The sequence below is a fragment of the Venustampulla echinocandica genome (assembly GCF_003357145.1).
Source record: "Venustampulla echinocandica strain BP 5553 chromosome Unknown scaffold_7, whole genome shotgun sequence".
Classification (NCBI taxonomy): Eukaryota; Fungi; Ascomycota; class Leotiomycetes; order Helotiales; family Pleuroascaceae; genus Venustampulla; species Venustampulla echinocandica.
Genome location: NW_022474212.1, coordinates 471,540 through 489,972, shown reverse-complemented (window position 1 = coordinate 489,972; position 18,433 = coordinate 471,540). Strand labels below are relative to the sequence as shown.

The window sequence follows — 18,433 nt, the reverse complement described above, 5'->3', positions numbered from 1 at the left end:
TCGATCGACCCGCTTAATTCATACTGGACCTTTTGCCTTGAAATACTTGAATACAGTTTTAAACACCCACTTCCTCCTCCATCGATCCCCAAGAGCATATATCCATTCTCGAACAAAATTGAATACGAATAACCAAGCTAAACACAATGGCAACATTAGGATAATGAAGAGGCAGAGAATGCTGAACAACCGACATGTAAGCTGGAACGAAACCCATTGATCCGCTACATAAACTTGCTCAACCGACATTTCAAGTTGCATAACACTCAAAATAAGAGAAAATATCGCAAAAGCAAACAGTAGTGGCCCATAGAGTCGTGCAAAATAGGCCCCATATTGAGCATCCATGCGTTGAAAATGGCGCTTTCTCAGGAAGATTTTGGTGTAGAAGTTGAGCGTGATAACCGAATCTCTCCATATGCGTATCGAAGGGAGACATCACGATCCCGTATCTTATCAAATCTACTTGAGAAGTTGCAGAATTGTTCCCAAGATATATCTTCGGGGATGAGCTGCAACTTCTCATCTGTCGCAATTCGAAAGTCGGACTCGTACTTTACGAGGTAGAAGTATGTTCGCAGATATCCCAGTGCCACTCTGCAGATGGATTCGCGCCTAGGGCCCAGAGGGGACGTCTTTGCCAAAAGATATGTTGACCAGAATGTAGGTATGTGAGAGAAGATACTTCGGAAGCGGCTTAATAAATATCCGATCGTAGTACCAGCTCCTGATAATTTCACTTTTTCCGACAAGTTAAATTTTGATACGTTCTTTATTATTTCCGTTTACTGTCACTATGCGAACGGATATGAATCTGAACACATAGTTTGCCTACAGAATCTGAGTTTAGAGCCTGTTATATTACGCCACGGTTAATGGAGAGTAAAATATGAAAATATGATACGAGAGACCTAGCTGGCTTATCGGCCGACGGTCAAAAGCTGACGTACAAAATAAATTGCAACGTAATATAAAATGCCAATGATTAGAGAAATATGATATTGGAATGCTGTGCCTAGTTATATGCCATCTAGAAACTACCTGAGCGTAGTCCATCATCGAGCCAGTAGTAGAGGGGCGAAGAGCCCTACCAGGCAAAACAAAAGGTGGGGGCTTCCAGTGCGCGAAATGTAGTGAACCGTTGTAACTCCTGTTTCCTCGACATGATTTCTGCAAAGCTAGCATCCTAAAAGCAAACAACAGTCCTAGTAACATGCAATAGCCTACTGGCAATCATCATCCACTCAACGAACCTCCATCTTGACATTAGGCGGCATCCACTTATGCCTCTGAGCCCACTTCTCATTAAAATACCTCTCCAGTGTTTCGCAGTCCCTAAACACCTGATCCTCGGGCGTCCAATACTCATAACAATTCTGGAAAATCAGCCTAATATCGGCCTCAAACTCAGCACTACTCTTATACTCCCCCCTATCCATCTTGGCTTTGATGGTTTTCAAATCGATTGGTCGCTTGACTACGTCGAAGTAGTTCGGAGCATGGTGGGTAATTGGGTCGACGGGCTCTTTGAAGGGCCCTACTAGGCGAGTCCAGAAACCGGGCCCGGAAAGCATGCGTCCGATTAGGTCGCGGCAGTAGAGGAGATCGTGGTCAGCGTCTATTTGTGCTGGTTGAGCGGTGTTGGATGAACTAGCAGGATTTTGGTTTTGCGGAGGGATTCGGCCTTTGGGCTTACGGCTACCGCTGATGTTGGCAGATTCGGATTTACGAGGGCCCTTTCGCATGTTAGACTTGAGCTCGAAGTCGTCATCTGTTCTCCCGATAGTGGTGCCTATTTCAGATTTGCGGGCACGTTTGGGAGATGGCTGGTGCAGGCGGTCAAGGGCGTCGAGCTCGTTGGGTTGGTGGGGAAGCGGGTGTTTCTTGGATTGCGGCGTGTATGTCGGGCTGGCAGGAAGATCACTCATAACGATTACCAGCTCGCTGAGGATTTCTTGGGGGAGGGACTTGGCGAAGGCGTTTCGGACATCAGGGGAGGACCGCACTAAGTTAAATCCAAGTTAGTATATTGCATATTTCATCAAAACGCGCTGACCATAAAAGCTCGTGGTAGAGCAGGTCTAGACAAACATACTGTGCTCTGCAGCCCACCCAATAAGCATCTTACGCAGCCCACTACCCTCTTCAGTCTCCTCCCAAGCTTGCTTTAAAAGTGTCGTTCCAGGGATAGCACTCGTCAGCCGGCGCCGCTCAGCCATGACATCTAAAACGGCGGTTCGCAAAGGAGCCATCTTCAATTGCATTGCCAATTTCCAGACACCCATCAGAAGTGGATAATCGGGAATTTCTCTTCCGCCGCGACGATCATACACATAGCCGGTATAAATGAAGTTCTGGAAACAACCAAAGATCTCGACGTCCGTATCTGGTAGCTTAACAATATGCTCCACCTTGTTGATTTCACCTTGTTCTGCGAAAATTTCACGATAATAGGGAGATTGAGCACACAGGAGATCTTTCTGAATTCCATAGGGTGTCTCATCTTTGCCAATCAGGATGATAACGAAGATTGGATGAGGTTCACTGTGAGGGCGAAGTTAGCACTCTGGCTTCTGCGACAGCATCGAAGCTAGCACATACTGCCACGAAATGGTCGTAGAGACCTGGCTTTCCTCAGTCGTGAGATCCACACCATTATCTGCCATCATGTTTTCACTTGGGGGATTTCGGGAGTTGGATGTGGCGCTAAGGAGAGAGCCTGTTGACAATTCACTGGGTTGCATATTTGTCTCAATTCATCGCGAGAGCTTCGCGTCGGAAGATTCGAGACAAGAGTTTGATCTGATACTCGAGACCTGCAATCAATTATTTTGAGGTAACTAGACGATGAATCAGTGTGGTGATCAAGGAATGAGATTCGAGTACGACGGATGATTCAAAACAAAATGCACAGATTGACGCCACCACTCTGAATGGACATCACCTTCATCGATATTATAAGCCATGTCAAGCGCTTTGAGATGCATTTACAAGAGCCTGAAATGATGCAATGTGAGAGGACGTCGAGTGATGGACGCGATAGTCGTGTCGCATATGTCATGCATACCGCCATTATGCGACCTTGCTGTGGCAGAACAGGAGATTCAAAAAGCCCAAACTCACATTATTTTTCAAATAGACGCGACCGGCCTCATATCCATTTATGTCGTGAGTCGCTTGGAGCTAATTGGGTCTCAATTGACGATCGGATTGGCACGAGAGGATGGAATTCTTGATGTGATGTTGAGGTTCTTGAGGTTGCCGGCCACTTTTCCATTACCATGTTAGCTGAAGTTGCACAAATTTTATGCAATCCACAAGAGAGTTTGTGCAACAGACACTCCCCTTGCAACTGCCCCCCGAACTATTGCATAGCCTTACACGCTTAATAGATTTTGTAATTCAGTAAGCCAAGTCCATTTAAGTCTTTTATATTATTATACCTAGGTGCATAACGCTCTTTCTAAATTTTAGATATTTGCTTTACTTGTACTTGGACGGAGGCACTCCTCGCTATTATATAACGCGTCTTGGAAGATGTTCTACATTTCTCGGGTCAATTACATTTTACAAATGCTTTGCAACAAAAAGCTGAATATCAAATTTTGCCCTTCATTTCATCTATATACAGCTACCTGTTAATCGCGAGCACACGGCTCCTGCTGATAAATTTCAACTGCATAACAAAAATATTACGTCAGATGCCCACGGCGGGTCTGACCCCTTTCCAATCTAACAAACTCCCTCCCTTGGAATATGAGAGCATTTTACAACAGTAGAAATGAAGGAGAGATGGAAAATCCCTGTTGATAGAGAAGGTTCAAAGAATAGGTAATTTTATGAAATCATAAACTATATGCAAGAAACATGGTCATGATAATTGTTAAAGGTGAAAAGAGAATTGATAAAAAAAGTCGCACGGAATACCGCTTTGTTTAGATAAGAAAAGTCTTTCCTAATGAGGAAAGCTGTTCGGATGAAAACCAACTGTTCAGACGGGACAAGGTTGTCAAGGAAAAGATAATTTTGCATTTAAAACACCCACAGAAACAGCAGCATATATCCGCACAAAACGAGATACCTAGTGACTGACGTCAGGCGTGTCGACCAGATGAGCGACTAAAGTCTGAAGGTAGCCACAGCACGAGGGGTGTGAGTCAAACGGGTCTTCAAGGCCCTTGTTGGCTTTGGGTTTTTGGTTGGAACCTATGCATATAAGCACTGTACAAAACATTGAAGGCCGAAGGCCGATCGAAAAAGTCGCTTAATGCGATATTTCATTCACTGATCTGTAAACATGAATGTTACAAGTGAACCGCCTATGTGACTGGGACACGGCTGTTAGTAGATCCAGCACCGAGATTTTAAGACTGGTCAAATATGTCGGCTCGCTCACGAATGTTAGTGGTTGAAATATGAGAATTGGCAATTGCAAATTGCATTTAGTCAACAAATCATAATTCAAAAGTACCTCCTATTCCCATACTTCGACCTTATCAATCTCGACCTCCATTTCCCAGCTACCTCTCCATTCTGTCGCCTGGTATATACTTTCCTCATGTACACCGACCTTATGTATCACATTGAGCCGTTTCAATCCGTCAACGAATCTCATCGAAAACCCCTGTCCCTTCTCACCGAAGCACAGTTCGTTATCGCTACCTACCGTCCATGCTTTCTTGCCAATGTTACTGCGAAAGACGTCGTGAATAGGGGCTAGTTGGAACAGAAGACTTCCCTCCAAATGATCTTCTTGCCGCGGAATAATTTTCTCCTCTTCGCCTAATCCTTGTAGGAAGGCGCCAAATACAACCGTTTCTCCATTCGATGTCGATTTACCAGATACAAGAAGAAGTCGGAAGTCCCAAGATTCCTTTGGGGAAAACTTGATGGCGTCATGCACCTCGGATACCGTGGGAACGTCAGATGCAGCCTGACAATCGTCGTATTGGTATATAAGGCGAGGGTTGTCAAAGGCTACTGTCGAATCGATAGTGAAAAGAATCTGGCTGATAGTGACAAGATTAAGGATGTGGCCCGATGGTACCGATTGTGGCGGGTATGCCACATATTTATTAACAGAGTCATCATCGGAAGTCCTAACAAGAGACTCATATAAGCGGTAGAGGGAGAAGAAAAGAAATGGCTAGGGTATGTTAGCAAAGTTGTAGTATCTTAGAAGGATTCTGGGAGGTATTACTGTTCTTTCGGAAAGCGCCCATTCAAATTTCTGCCAAGTAATGACTTCGTCGGGGCCCGAGCCACGACAGAAAGTATCGACAACATGATCTGCAGCCACTTCAAGCTCTGCTAACTGTAGAGCGGGTTTCTGGATTCCATCATTTAGATGTTCTGCCAGTAACAACTTTACAAGTGGCTTGAACCGGCCCCTCGAAATGGCCAGCTGCCGTAGACAAGTCGGAGTGGCTAGGCGCCTTGCAAGTGGACGAAAGTCATTCCGGTCGTACGTTGAATATGACGGCTCAACAAATTGCATGCGTGAGCTAGAAATAACATCGAGAATGTCGTGATACATCTCATCTCCTTCCTCATCGTAGTTGCTAAGTGCCCAGTCACGGGAGTGGTCAACTACCTGAAATGCCCTCTGCGCTGCGATTTTCTTTTCCTCCTCTTCGTCAAATCCGAAATCTCCGCTTATATCTGCAAGACTCTGAAAAATTATCCTTCTCTGATCAGAAGCAGTTCTGGTCCGGTCCACGCTGGCACGTTCCGGAAGCACCCAAAAGATGGCACGTAGGAGGTCTTCATATGTCAGATTGGACGGTAAATCCCTGATAGGTTGTGTGTTGAAGGGGAACCTGCTCATATATACCGCACTAGAAAAGAGAATCGGACCAGCCTCAGTCAAAAGTGGTAGAGATGAAGGGATTGATAATTCTGAGAGAAAGTTTTGAAAGATTGCCTGATCCCAGTGTTTGATCCCGTTCATGCCCACGACAGGGGAATTAAATTTCTCGCGAAGGGCTGCATGCTCATTCTCGTCGAAACAATACGACACTATCTGATCATAGAGCCTCTGCCGGATCTTTTCCGGAGTCATCAATCCAGATTTTTCCCAATCTGAGATATCAGATGGTGGTGGCATGATTGTTGCTGAATGGGGAGTGGTCACAGGTACGATGTATTTCTTGGTGATGCCGTGAAGGTGACTTTGTAAGAACGTCAATATTGTAGTCTGAAAAGGTGGTCAATGAATGCGCGGAATAATTATTAGAGAGTGAAAAGAATGGTTTGAAAGGTAAAAGAGGAAATGATTCAATTCGCTGACCTGTCCACGACGTTCTCATGAGTCACATGAGATGGGATCTCACCATCTCGGCCGACAACTCTGTAAGATCCATCTAGGTCGTCATACCAGATTTCACCGCCCCATCTCAGCCTCTGTGTACTACACCCTTAATCGCGCATATGGGAATCCATTTGCCGTCGAAACAACGCATGTCAGATGGCGGGCGTGCGCGCGATTTGCCGAGAAGTCGAGGCTGTTCTTTGCTTCCTTCAGGACCGTCTCACCCGACGACACCGCCCCCTTGTTTCGTGCGTAATTTGTAGGAATTAATAGGTTGATTTTAGCGACAACCAATGGGCTATAGGATCCAAGCTTTAAAAGTTGCTGAATTTATCATGATTGGTTTTAAAAGGGTTATGATGGTGATTGTTATGATTTTTACGTATTTATAACCGCATAATGTCTGTATTGTGTCTTCGGGGTGTTGGGCTATTGTTGGAAATTGGTCTATCGCCGTCGTCTACAAAGACAGGGGCATAAACGAGTAAGCAGGCTCACGATTATATGACAGAGTCAGCTTAACTTCATTTGAAACTTTAACGACAACCTACAATGCACCCCACCGAGTACTTGGCAGGATGTCACTTATACAGCATAATCCTACATCTTCCGAGCCCGTGACCCAGTTGGGGCTCTGCAGAGTTCGAATATGCGGATATACGCTTGGTCATGCTTATGTTTGGGATCACATCGTGACACCCCAGCTCTATGCACTTTGGAAAATGGACACGATCTGACATTATTCGGATATCCCCAATATTGGCTGTGACACTGCTCCTTCCCTCGAAATTACTTGGCCGGAAATAGATATTCTTTTCTCAGGATTAAGACCCAAAATTTGTATATAAACATCCTCAGGAGCTCCCTCGAAACAACATCACAGCATCACAACATCACCTCCCATTCAAAGCATCTCATCCACTAAATCATCCCATTTATTGTACCCCGAGACTCCGAACTCTCCATCCCAATCCATAAACCGCCAATATGAAGTTCTCCACCACATTTTCTGCATTGCTATGCGCACTGTCTCTCGGGGTCAGTGCCGCCCCGGTTGATTCTGGGTCTGACCTTAGCCTCAGAGTGAACACCCCGGCTCCCGTCACCGTCGAGACACCAAATTTCAAGAGAATTAAGGAAGCTCACGCCGGCCTGGTGAACGGGAAAAGATACGTCTTCACCCAGACAAACCCGATCAATGCACAAGAGACAGACCAAAAGACCAAGGACCTTGAAAAAGCATTGGGATTTAGCCACATTTATCTGGTGGTTGGAGATGTCACTTCATCATCGAAAACCGCCGATAAGGGCAAGAACAAAGGCCAAGTGACAACGACATGGGATTTCCAGGGCAAGGAGTTTGATATGACACTCAAGGCTTCCGATAAAACGAAAACCGAACAACGCGAGCCTAGAAAGTGGGAGTCCAAGTATGCTACTCAGAAGACAATCAAATATGTCAAGGAGACTACGAAGACATTGGATGCCATCAAGGCACATGGTAAGAGCACCAACCACCCAATAATCAAAATAAGTATCGAGTAGTTGCTAACTATGATCGCAACAATTAGGTGCCAAGTACGTTGCGGGCCACCCAATCTACAGCTACGACCCCAAGGGAAACAACTGCAATGCCTATGTCAACGACTTGATAACTTTCACTTAGAATTGAGGCTGGAACATTGCTGCATAGCGAATGGCATTTTGGGCGTACACGGTATACGGCTATACCTGTACAACGATCAAAGGGCATTTACTTCTTTATGGCGGGTAGGATGGGTAGTGGGTGTTCTTGCTGGGATTCTCTTTGGCTTTACGGTTATGTCGGACGGAAAATTTGTTTTGATGCATTAGAATTTAGATATCTGGATCTCGGGCATTTTCAGCTGGAATAAACAACCATTATGCGTATACCTCGTTGTTGCATTTCTTCACCTGTCACGAAAGTTTATATTGATGGTGTAAGTGGTACATTTGTAAGTTATCACTATGCTATGGTATGTTTAAAAAAGTCCTGCTATAGTCTGGGCAAGCGCGTGTGCGTCCTCTGAATAAAAACTTGAGCTCATCCTACTTCAATTACTCAATTAAAATGGGAAATTGATGCGCGCAGCTACCTAGCAACTTGCTTCCCCTTTGGAAGAAGGCACTTTCTAGAAAGACCATCACGGCCTAGCAGCTGATGATGTGTTTTTTGGACTTTAAGTCTTCCCAGAGAGCCTTGATGAGCTTGTTCTTGTGGTTTATGCGCCCAAAGCTGTCGATAAGTTCAGCAGCGGTATAAATTCCCAAGACCCAGATTGGACGAGTCAAGGCAACGTTGAGGCGATGCGGTTCGCCAAGGAAGGAGACGTTCTTGGTCTTGACGAGAGAAAGCAGCATAACATCAAACTGCATACCTTAAATCGCGTCAACTGTCTGAGCTGAAATATGCTTGACTGTAACATTCTTCAGATGAGCGAGACGTTTATTTAGTATTGTGACCTGTGCTTTGTAAAACGAGCACGCGAGGATGGTTCTTCCCTTAAAAAGGGGGTCCTTGCACATTCTCTCAGCATCCTTAATTATCTCTTCGATTTCAGCATCGTTAATCCAGGAAGTACCACCATTCTCCTTGTAGCACCGTGAATTAACAATATCCTTACAGAATTGATTCGTAAGGACTTCAGTGCCAATTTCGTACTTGACAAAGTTACAGAAGAGAGCGAGAAGCTTCTTGTCTTCGTCTGAATACTTTGCCTTGCTGACTTGGCCGTTATAGAAAGCTTTGCTCGGGAAATTAGGGATATCTCCCTTGCAGCGATGTTGAACCGTGAGTATATAGTGCTCGTGGCCGGCCAGAATAAGTCACTCGAAGTTGGACAGAAGACCTTGGTTTTCGAAGGGGTTAAGGAATGGAGCCTGCTTATCCTTCCATCTACAAGCGGAGAGAAGTGCAGCCCTCATTTGCTTGTGATCACCGGCGAGAATCCATGCTCGCGGATTGTATAAGGCGTACAGGATCATAATCTTTAATATAACGGAGTGGAATGTACAGTCAAGTGTACAGTAAACAATCAAGCGCGTCGAGCTTTAGGTAGGTAAAAATATGTATGAGTGAAGAAGCATGCTAAACTACAGTCGCCTGTCGCAGCACACTCTAAGTACTCGGCCCCGGAAAAATTAAACTCCGAAGAGCAGATATCGTACACGTGATATGCGGCGGTTCTACCCCGCCATATACGTCCCCCCCTAGTAGTCGCCCTTGACTACATCCTTATTCCCCCCTCCGCCTCCTCCGCTTCCTCAGCAAATAGTAAACCCTCTTCCCCCCCCTGCTCGAGTCCCTCGTCGTCTACTACGTCCGGATCCGGTACTACAGCTGGCATCGGAATGCCCAGTAGTACGAGCTGTTCCTTGTAGTAGTAGAACGACTTCACTCCAAATACTCGCTTCTCCTCCTCCCTGACCGCAGTAAACGCCTCCAGTGCTGCCGCGATTGCCTTCTCTCTCCAGCGCCTAATGAATTCATAGGCCCGCAGCCCGGTCCTCCCCCAGCAAGATATTCCTCTCCGCTACCACCGCGGGCGAGCTCTACCTTCTTCGGTACACGAGGGCATCCGAAATCCCGCCGAGCTCTGCGAGCTTAATACTAGCTGGGAACTGGTATAAGATCGCTCTATATCTATTGGGCAGCCTAGACGGTGTAGCCTTGGGCGCTACGAAGTCTCGATACGCTGCAGCTAGCTCCTCCTAGGTGCCACTCTCCACTACCTCCAAAGAACTCTCGTTGTCCTGTACACCAATGAACCAGGGGAGTATAGTGCGGCGGATTTTAGTCGTAGGCCTAGTAGCCCTATAGGGAATTGACAGTAAAGTGATTCGTACTTCTCCAGGCTAGTACGGGGTCTGTTTCCAGCTCACCCCCAAAGTTCTCGAATCCTCCTTGGTAAATATCTGGTCGGTAAGCCGGTACACATAACCGGAGGTCTCCTGGCCCCGCTCCTTCACTCTCTCCTACCACTCCCCAAGCTTATATTGTATTCCGGGTAGTATGAAAGTGCAGTTTTCTTCGTCCTCCTCATCTAGTGATATAGTACCTTGGATCATAGCTGCGCCACGCGCATTTGCTAGCAAATCTGGTATATTCAAGTCGATGTGGCAGAAATAGGTGCCATCGCCGGGCACACTATACTTAGCGTAGTACGGGTAACTGACCAGCCGCCAGGCTTGGTCGGGTCGGAGTGCGGCGTATAACATATAATACGCTGGGTCTTGGCGCATTAGTTGCTGGGTTACGGAAAAGAATATAACTCAGTCGCACGAGCTGCTTCGTCCAAGATACAAGGACAGGCTTGAAGTTGGTCGCCATGTCTACCTTAGCTACAGCAGCAAGAGTAAGCACTATGCCGTCTGCCTCAGAAATAACTTCAGCTAGGAGGTCGTTTAGAGCAAACTTGATTTGGGTGCGCTGATCTTTATCAGTACCATAGAAGCCATCTTCTCCGTAAGCCTTAAGCATAGCGTGCATGCTCCTGTGTATAGCGCATTCTTGGGCGACTTTGGTGCAAAACTCTTTTCGCCAGTATTATAAGGCCCAACGGCCATTACCTAGATATAAATCTGATATCGTGTGAATATCTCAATAGAATTGAGATATTCAAGTTGTGTAAATATCTTACCGGAGTTGAGGTATTCAAGTTGTGTGAATATCTCACCGAAATTGAGATATTTCACCGAAATTGAGATATTTACAAATGAATCCGAGACCCCCCAACGCTCTTTAGGCTTCTTTTTGCTGGTCGTAATAGCAAAAAACCTGCGACTTTTCGCCCTTTAGGGTATGTGCTCGAAGAATAGTCTTATCCTTCTTGCTTTCTTTACACGTCTCTAGCTATCGCGAAGCTATATCATCAACTGCCCGATTAGAGTCCACGAAGTAAGCTACTTGATTCGTTGTATCAGGGTTGGATATGAATTCTGTAGCTGTAGCCAGACAGAGCTCTGTCTTTCCAGTTCCAAAGAGGCCGTGAACTAGAACGGTCTCTAGGGCGTTGCTTCAAGCCTTGTAAGTGCGCTTCTGTGCTGAGTTCAATTTCGTCGTGAGATCGAGCTTAGCCTTTCCCTTAAGCGCTCCTAGTGAGATATTCATACGACTTGAATACCTCAATTCCAGTGAGATATTCATGCGACTTGAATACCTCAAAAGAATATCGACGCGTTGAAGAGGGCTGTTTTCAGGATCGTGGCACAATAGAGTCCGACAAACGTGAATCTGCTGAAGGTTTGTGCTTCGATAGAGTTTATCTGCACAGCGGACCTGGTCCTTAAGTCCCTCTCTAGAATAGGGCTGGCTGAGGTTGACACGAACCGTTGGGCCACTTGAGATCAATTGAGCAAGGTTCTCTGTAGTAGTTGCTACTCGGAGGTTGGTAACAGGGAGAACGGTACCGACGAATGGGGGTTGATCTCGAGGGCCTTTGAAGTCAAGGTCGTAACGTCGCTCAACTACCACAGTAAGGCTTCCAGAGTGGGTAACCCCTTGGGGATCAATGACTCGCTCAAGCTAAGCGTTCGGATCGTTGTCGTCGTCGAGCTCGTCATAGTCGAAGACATCAACGATGGCTTCATCTCCCAATTCCGAATCGCTACCAGGCTCAGGAGTATTATTGGCAGGCTCAATAACAGTATTATTAGGCTCGGAAGCAAATCCTGGAGTATCTGGAGTATGTTTTTCTTGAATGATATGAACTCGAACCATGTCTCCGATTTCAGGTCGAACGACGATTTTGTCGGTAAAGTCTACGAAGCATATATATGCTGATGCGAGGGAGCCGACAGTAATATCAGTATTGTTGTCTGCCTTGTTGACGGCAAGAGGACTCTCAATAAAGTGCGCATTAAATGTATCGATCTTTAGCTCGGTCATGGTCTGCTGAACAAAGTCTTCCTCGAAGACAGCTTGGTAGACTGTGGGGATGAGGATCGACATTGAATCTACGAAGACAGTTTCTGCTCGTTGAAGAGGAATTTTTGGTCGAGCAGCGAAGTCTACCAATGTGTCCATAGTGAAACACTTGCCATTAGCAGTGTTCTGAAGCCAAGCCATGGAGGGGTCAGCGAGGAGCTCAGCGCTGATGCGAGCTGAGAAGGTGTTGGCTTTCTTGTGGGTAAGATCGTCAGATCGATTAATCAAGAACATGAATGGCAGAAGCTGCTGAACTTGACCAGCTTGGGCTTGGGCTTGGGCAGCTTCGCGGGTATGATGGCGGAGATCCTTAATTAGCTTCTTGATGGCATCTTCGACTGCGCTGTCTGCAAGCTTGGGAACCTCACCACCTTGGATAAAGGCACCTAGGGACTGAACACAAAGTCGGCCGAATTTGCAAGGTCCACCACTGTGGTCAACAAAGCCATCACCAAGCGAAAAGCCGTCGGTAGTTGAAAGAGTGTAGCCATCGGGCAAGTCTTCGTAATCGAAGCTACAAATCTGCGAGGCGGGAAGATAAATGGACACGCAGTGATTGTCAAGGTTCTTGGGATTGTTCTCGAGGCTCATATCTCTAGGGAGCTTGATACGAATGACCATGGTGGCGCGCTGTTTCTCAGGAACTCGAAAAGCGATCGAGCAAGATGGCTGCGTGGCTATTCAGAACCCCGGAGTTAGCTTCTTCTAAATTATTCAAGGTTGAGGCTCATAAAATATGATGAGAGGCGTATCAAGCGCATGATAGCTCGTCAAGAAGTCTGGAAAGAGTATGAGAATACTAACGGTCCGTGGGCCAGAGATCCTTGTTAAACTGAAGTCCTTGGTACTTGAAGACGGTGTTGTAAGTTACGATATTCCCTGAGGATACCTGAGCCAGTGGTTGCTCCAGCGGTATATTCGATGTCGAAGAGGTCGTTGGGACCGCGCTGATCGTCATCGAGATCAACGGTGGGAGCGATCGTGGCTGGGGCTTCTAGATCGGTTGCCTTGTCTTCAGCGCTGGGCACGTCACGCAGCGCGTCGGAATGCTCCATACTTGTGTGACGGATGTTAGTTTATTGATAGTTATGGTGGGGAAGGGATTGTACGAAGTTGGGGTATTGAGGTGTTGAGTTGAGTTGAGTTGAGTTGAGGGGTTGAGGTTGGAGGGGTTGAAAATGTGTTGATAATTAGGACCTAAATTAGTATATGTAATATCGGTAATTGAATAAGTTATAGAATAAGATAATTATATCAATTAAAGAGCTTAATACTATAGAGTGAAAGCTTTATATATATAAGTAAATAAAAAGGAATAAAAGTATAAAAAGAACTTCAATATATATTATAGAGGAGCCAGAAGGACCCTTAGGATTATTAGGAGGAATCGTAGATAAAACAACCAAAAGAATGCAGTCAAGGTAATAGGTATCAATTAGGTGGTAGGCGCGGTATCGGATTATCGTCGATTGGTCATATAGCTAAAGAAGTCTAAACTATAGTTTAATATTCTTTTGAGGAGGTGAATATTCAGGGCGCACTCAGGTAGTAGTATTTCAGAACGACTAATAGTCACAAGATCCAGTTATTAATATAAGTATAGCAAATTGAGTTTATATTAGTAATTATCCTAACTGGCCAGCCTCTCCCTGGTCCAGCTGCATTCTGGTGAATCGTATATATTGATATATATATTTGTAAAAAGGAGAGTGAGTGCCAGGAGCTTATATGCCTAGGTGACTCCACTTATCCACGTGCTAATTCTAATACAGGTAAGGGTGCAAAAACAAAGTAAATAATTGGTGGTCCCTTGATCCCCACCACAGTAGCTCCACTTATCCACGTGCCAATTCTAGTACAGGTGAGAGTGCAAAAACAGAGTAAATAACTAGTTGTCCCTTGGATCCCTACCACAATATATTTTTTTATTTTCTTTATTAAAAGAAGCTTATGTTTTTTATAATTAAAAAGTAATTATATTTAAAAGAAGATAAATATAATAAAGTAGAATAATAAATATTATATAAATATATAATAAAAAAGAATAAAAGTATAAAAAAAGCTTTAATATATATATATTTTTTATTTTCTTTTTAAATAGTTATAATTCTAAAACTTTAATTTATAGTTAATTACTTTTACTTTATTATAATAAAAGATATTATTTAAATATTTCTTTAGTAGTTTAGTTAAGTACTTTAATATACGTATTATAAGTAGTTTCTAATATATATTAGTTAGTTAATAAGTTAACTCTAAAGAAGTCATATATATATATACTAAATAGAGTTTCTTCTCTAAAGATAAATTTCTTAGACTTATAAGTAGTAGAAAAGACCTCGACTATAAGATTAGAAAAGGCTATATCTATATAGCCTCCTAAGCTCACCGCTTCCCGAAACCGAGTTATTTACATATTCTTTAGTATCGTACTTCCATCATTGATTTTGTAGCTTCGAATAGATTCGGATCCTTCCGAAAGGTCATAAGATAAGCCGATGGAAGACTTACTATTCGGCTCGAAATCGTTGTCGGCCATCCATGACCCCTAATTACCAGCCGCTGCATCATGGTCGTTGCCGCACGAATCGGCAGTGTCGATCATGTCACGGTCATCCAGCGACAGTATAGCTTCCTCTTCCCGTGCGACCTCGAGAATCCAGCCACTCGCATCTTCTAGGGCGGTATTATCAACCGACATCGATTTAGGCTCTAGATAGTAGGTAGGTCTGCTTTTTCCTCCCTTAGCCTAGCGGCCCCGGCGTGAATCGACAGCGTCGATTATGTCACGGTTATCCAGCGATAGAATAGCTTCCTCACCCGGTGCAACCTCGAGCGCCTGGATGAATGCGTCCTCTAAACTAGTATGGCCAGACATAGATTCGGACTCTGAATAAGGGATTGGGGATTTTTGAGGGTGATGGCCTGCGAATGCCATACGATATTCTTCCTGGTCGATGGTGCCTATCAGGACTCGTCGACGATTTTTCAATCGTGCCGTCGCCTCAACGAGGCCCTCGATGCGGGGATCACAGGCACGAACTGCAGCACTGATTGATCCGTACAATTTCTGCAAATCAGATGTCGTCTGCGGTGTTTTAAGAACTTCCTTGGCGATCTCGGGATCTTGCTGCACCCTCTGCCATCCTTCTTTGCTAATATGCTGAGGCGTTTGTTGGACCCGATTAAGCGATAGCCCATGCATTTTAGTAGCGTTGCTAGCGCGGATGCCTCGAAATATCTCCTGTACATTTACCATTGATATAGCCGAGTGGTAGTGGCTATAAATATCGGAGTTGGTTTTGTGACCCATTAAGAATCTTCGATCTTCAGCGGATACGTTTGCGGAAAGCACATTTGCGTATGCCCTGCGTAACGCATAGGGCGTCGCGTTATATTCAAATCCGGCCATGCGACCAAGCCCTACGATATTTTCTCCCAGCTTGCCACTGCGAAGCGGAACCCCCTGCAGCGGATCGGAAGACAGGAACTCCTACGAAGCCATCTGACTGACGAATGTTGCAAGAATCGACACCTAGGTTTGAGCCTTGCGTTAGCATCGACGGCGTCGATTCTGACCACCGAGAAGAAATGCTTACCTGGATCAACCGCAAGAAGATCAGCCCAAGTAGCTCCAGCCCCAAATACGCCTTCAATAATGGCCAATGTCACGAGTAGCCGTAAGAATCCTGCATGGCCGTCACGGTGGGCAATAGGCGGAGGGTGATGGTCTTCTTCTCATTCGAGGTCGTTTAGCCTTTCTGATACTCGAGGGTTCGCAGTGTCATCGATTGGCCCTGTCGCGACAAGGAGAGGGTTTAGGTTATATCGCGACATTTCGTTGCGCTGGAACCATGCCTCTTCACTCCTTGGGCAGAGATGCGCAGCTTGTGTGCCTTCCGCAAAGGCACTCATCCGACATGAGTGATCCCTGTTAAAAACTGCCGCGCTGAGAGATGATGGCGTGGCGAATCTGCTCTGTGCACAGGGTATGTGGTCTTGATTTGCTTGCCAGCATGCATGGATGGAGCTTTTCATGGGGAAATGCCCATTCTTTGAAGGTCGGGACAATGGCATATGGAGCTTCGAGGGAAGATTCGGGGAGGTGGAAGTAGTAGTCGCGTTCGCAGAGAATATCGCCGTATGTGAGAGTTATAGTTAGTCCATCAGCTTTGGCAGTAAACCAGCCATTCCATCTGTTGCCACTAATCACACCACAAGCAGCATGCGCAACGCCGTATTCAATGCCTCCAGCTGCACTGTCTGGCGCAAAGAGAGTGAGGAGCACGTTACTTGAATCAGGATAATGTGGATGTCGGAAGCGGATCGGATTTACAGAGATCGAGGGAGGTCGTGACGCGATGGTTGGGGCCGGAGAGGTGGTAGGATCGTGAGCCTCGGGATGAATCTCGATGAAATTTTCTTGGTCTTCCTGGCTCAGAGTCCGCGATGCATTGTCGTTGCAAGTGGCATCCATCTGATTATCGTGCTGGTGTTGTATGGATAGAGGGGTTCGCATTTTACGAGCGAGAGCGTCTGTGCTCCTGGTGATCCATTAAATTCGGTTCACTGGGCAACGACTGTCACATATGCATGTTTGCTCAAGACAGCCAAAAAAAAACATAAACCTTCAACGATAGATTAAGAGTCTCGCCGTTGTTCAATACATGGTGGAGGCCGGTTTTCCGAGGTCCAAGATGCCGATGAGTCGCACTACCCTCTGTGGGTGGAGGAGAACGGTGATGAGGGAGATGGTACCATGTCAGCTGAGACAATTCCCTTCGAGATCCAGACTATGCTGGAAGGAGAAATAGAGAAAAGAAAGCCATGAGCTTCGGCACAGAAGAGATGAGTGTTGGGGTTGATGAGAGGTGTACATATTATTCCATAATTTAAATACATTCCTGAAAATAAGCAGGGCATGAAGAAATCTGAAGTACCACGACGACGGCTGCTGCGAACAGCGGGCATATACATGTCGTATAAGCCGCAGTTCGACATTTCCATTACCCAAACGAGAAGCCGGTACTTGGCATCGTAATTTCTAGAAAATCCCCTTCGCCACATATAAGAGGAAGGCCGTGTCTCGGCTTGCAACAACAGACGGCCACCTTCATACCATGTCTGCCCTACGCACTTGGCTCTCAGAAACTCATCCCGTGCTCTTATTCTATTCAGTTTTTATTGTATTCTGGTTCGGGGCAATCATTTATTGTATACCTGTGCGACTTTATCTTCACGAGAAGGCTTTAGTGGCCGAGCAACGCCACGCGACTTTATCTTCTCCATATCAGTCAATCATTCCACTCTCTAATCAAAGCGTCCGTGGATGGCACGTACAACGATCTGTTCTTTGAGGACGCGGAGTCTGAACCCGGCTATCAAAAGCGCATACGGGCTGTAGTACAGAACCTTCACCCAGACTTCGCGGAACGCATCGCCTTGAGTAAGCTGATGGCAGGAATGGGAGACCTTACATGCCTTGCTTTCTTCACCAAACCCACTTCTTTCTTAACCCTTGCTTCGAACTCACTCTCGTTGTTTATCATCCATTCCGGTATCTTCCTCCAAGGGAATTCTTTGCGGGCATAATGCTCGCCATTATGCAAATTAACAACCTCGTCCATATGACAAGCTTTGCTCCTTTTTAAAGCAAAAGAAATGATATTCTCCCAGATGAACGCCCTATAACAAGACTTCTGTTCCGTGTAGCTGAATGATTTTTCCGATAATCAGGAGGGAGCCAAAGAATATTCGTATCGCCTTCCACTACCCAATGACTGGATACTTGTAAGATTGGCAAAGGCAAGGAGCCAGTGTGGCCCTCGAGCATCTGCAGCGGTGCTCCCGTGGCCGCGTCCCAGAGCCGCACCGTCCGATCGCCAGATCCAGACACGACCCGCTTGCCGTCCGGTGAGAAGGCTGCTGACTAGACCAAGTCAGTGTGGCCCTCGAGCGCCTGCAGCTGTGCTCCCGTGGCCGCGTCCGAGAGCCGCACCGTCTTGGTGTTATCCTACCAACTGGTGGCTCCCGAGAAGAGTTGATTCTGCAGCATAGTACGCAGGAGAAGCACAAGAATTGTCAAGAAAAGTTGGTACCAGGGGTGCTCAATTCTTTACTCTTGTCACCCACTTTGATTGAATCACTGACATTGTCCAGGATATTAATCTCGGTGG

At 45.8% G+C, this 18,433-nt stretch overlaps 7 protein-coding genes across 7 annotated transcripts; 1 reads left to right on the top strand and 6 right to left on the bottom strand.

Annotated features, from left to right (window-relative positions):
• Positions 1 to 1,087: 1,087 nt before the first annotated feature.
• BP5553_08095 (Bromodomain-containing protein) lies at positions 1,088 to 2,744 on the bottom strand (the record flags this gene model as incomplete). The annotated part of the gene is made up of 4 exons (XM_032016718.1): positions 1,088 to 1,186; positions 1,254 to 2,005; positions 2,096 to 2,544; positions 2,602 to 2,744. The coding sequence occupies 4 exons, from the start codon at positions 2,742 to 2,744 to the stop codon at positions 1,088 to 1,090; spliced, it is 1,443 nt and encodes a 480-aa protein (XP_031867009.1).
• Positions 2,745 to 4,474: 1,730 nt separating this feature from the next.
• On the bottom strand, positions 4,475 to 6,106 carry BP5553_08094 (uncharacterized protein; the record flags this gene model as incomplete). Its single annotated transcript, XM_032016717.1, has 2 exons — positions 4,475 to 5,146; positions 5,201 to 6,106. 2 exons carry the CDS (start codon positions 6,104 to 6,106, stop codon positions 4,475 to 4,477), a joined length of 1,578 nt encoding a protein of 525 aa, XP_031867008.1.
• A 1,191-nt stretch (positions 6,107 to 7,297) lies between these two features.
• Positions 7,298 to 7,976, top strand: BP5553_08093 (uncharacterized protein; the record flags this gene model as incomplete). The annotated part of the gene is made up of 2 exons (XM_032016716.1): positions 7,298 to 7,811; positions 7,882 to 7,976. The coding sequence occupies 2 exons, from the start codon at positions 7,298 to 7,300 to the stop codon at positions 7,974 to 7,976; spliced, it is 609 nt and encodes a 202-aa protein (XP_031867007.1).
• Positions 7,977 to 9,558: 1,582 nt separating this feature from the next.
• Positions 9,559 to 10,811, bottom strand: BP5553_08092 (uncharacterized protein; the record flags this gene model as incomplete). The annotated part of the gene is made up of 3 exons (XM_032016715.1): positions 9,559 to 9,808; positions 10,311 to 10,428; positions 10,508 to 10,811. The coding sequence occupies 3 exons, from the start codon at positions 10,809 to 10,811 to the stop codon at positions 9,559 to 9,561; spliced, it is 672 nt and encodes a 223-aa protein (XP_031867006.1).
• A 1,044-nt stretch (positions 10,812 to 11,855) lies between these two features.
• BP5553_08091 (uncharacterized protein) lies at positions 11,856 to 13,312 on the bottom strand (the record flags this gene model as incomplete). The annotated part of the gene is made up of 2 exons (XM_032016714.1): positions 11,856 to 12,934; positions 13,147 to 13,312. 2 exons carry the CDS (start codon positions 13,310 to 13,312, stop codon positions 11,856 to 11,858), a joined length of 1,245 nt encoding a protein of 414 aa, XP_031867005.1.
• Positions 13,313 to 15,006: 1,694 nt separating this feature from the next.
• Positions 15,007 to 15,669, bottom strand: BP5553_08090 (uncharacterized protein; the record flags this gene model as incomplete). The annotated part of the gene is made up of 1 exon (XM_032016713.1): positions 15,007 to 15,669. The coding sequence occupies one exon, from the start codon at positions 15,667 to 15,669 to the stop codon at positions 15,007 to 15,009; it is 663 nt and encodes a 220-aa protein (XP_031867004.1).
• A 522-nt stretch (positions 15,670 to 16,191) lies between these two features.
• Positions 16,192 to 16,734, bottom strand: BP5553_08089 (uncharacterized protein; the record flags this gene model as incomplete). Its single annotated transcript, XM_032016712.1, has 1 exon — positions 16,192 to 16,734. One exon carries the CDS (start codon positions 16,732 to 16,734, stop codon positions 16,192 to 16,194), a length of 543 nt encoding a protein of 180 aa, XP_031867003.1.
• Positions 16,735 to 18,433: the final 1,699 nt, after the last annotated feature.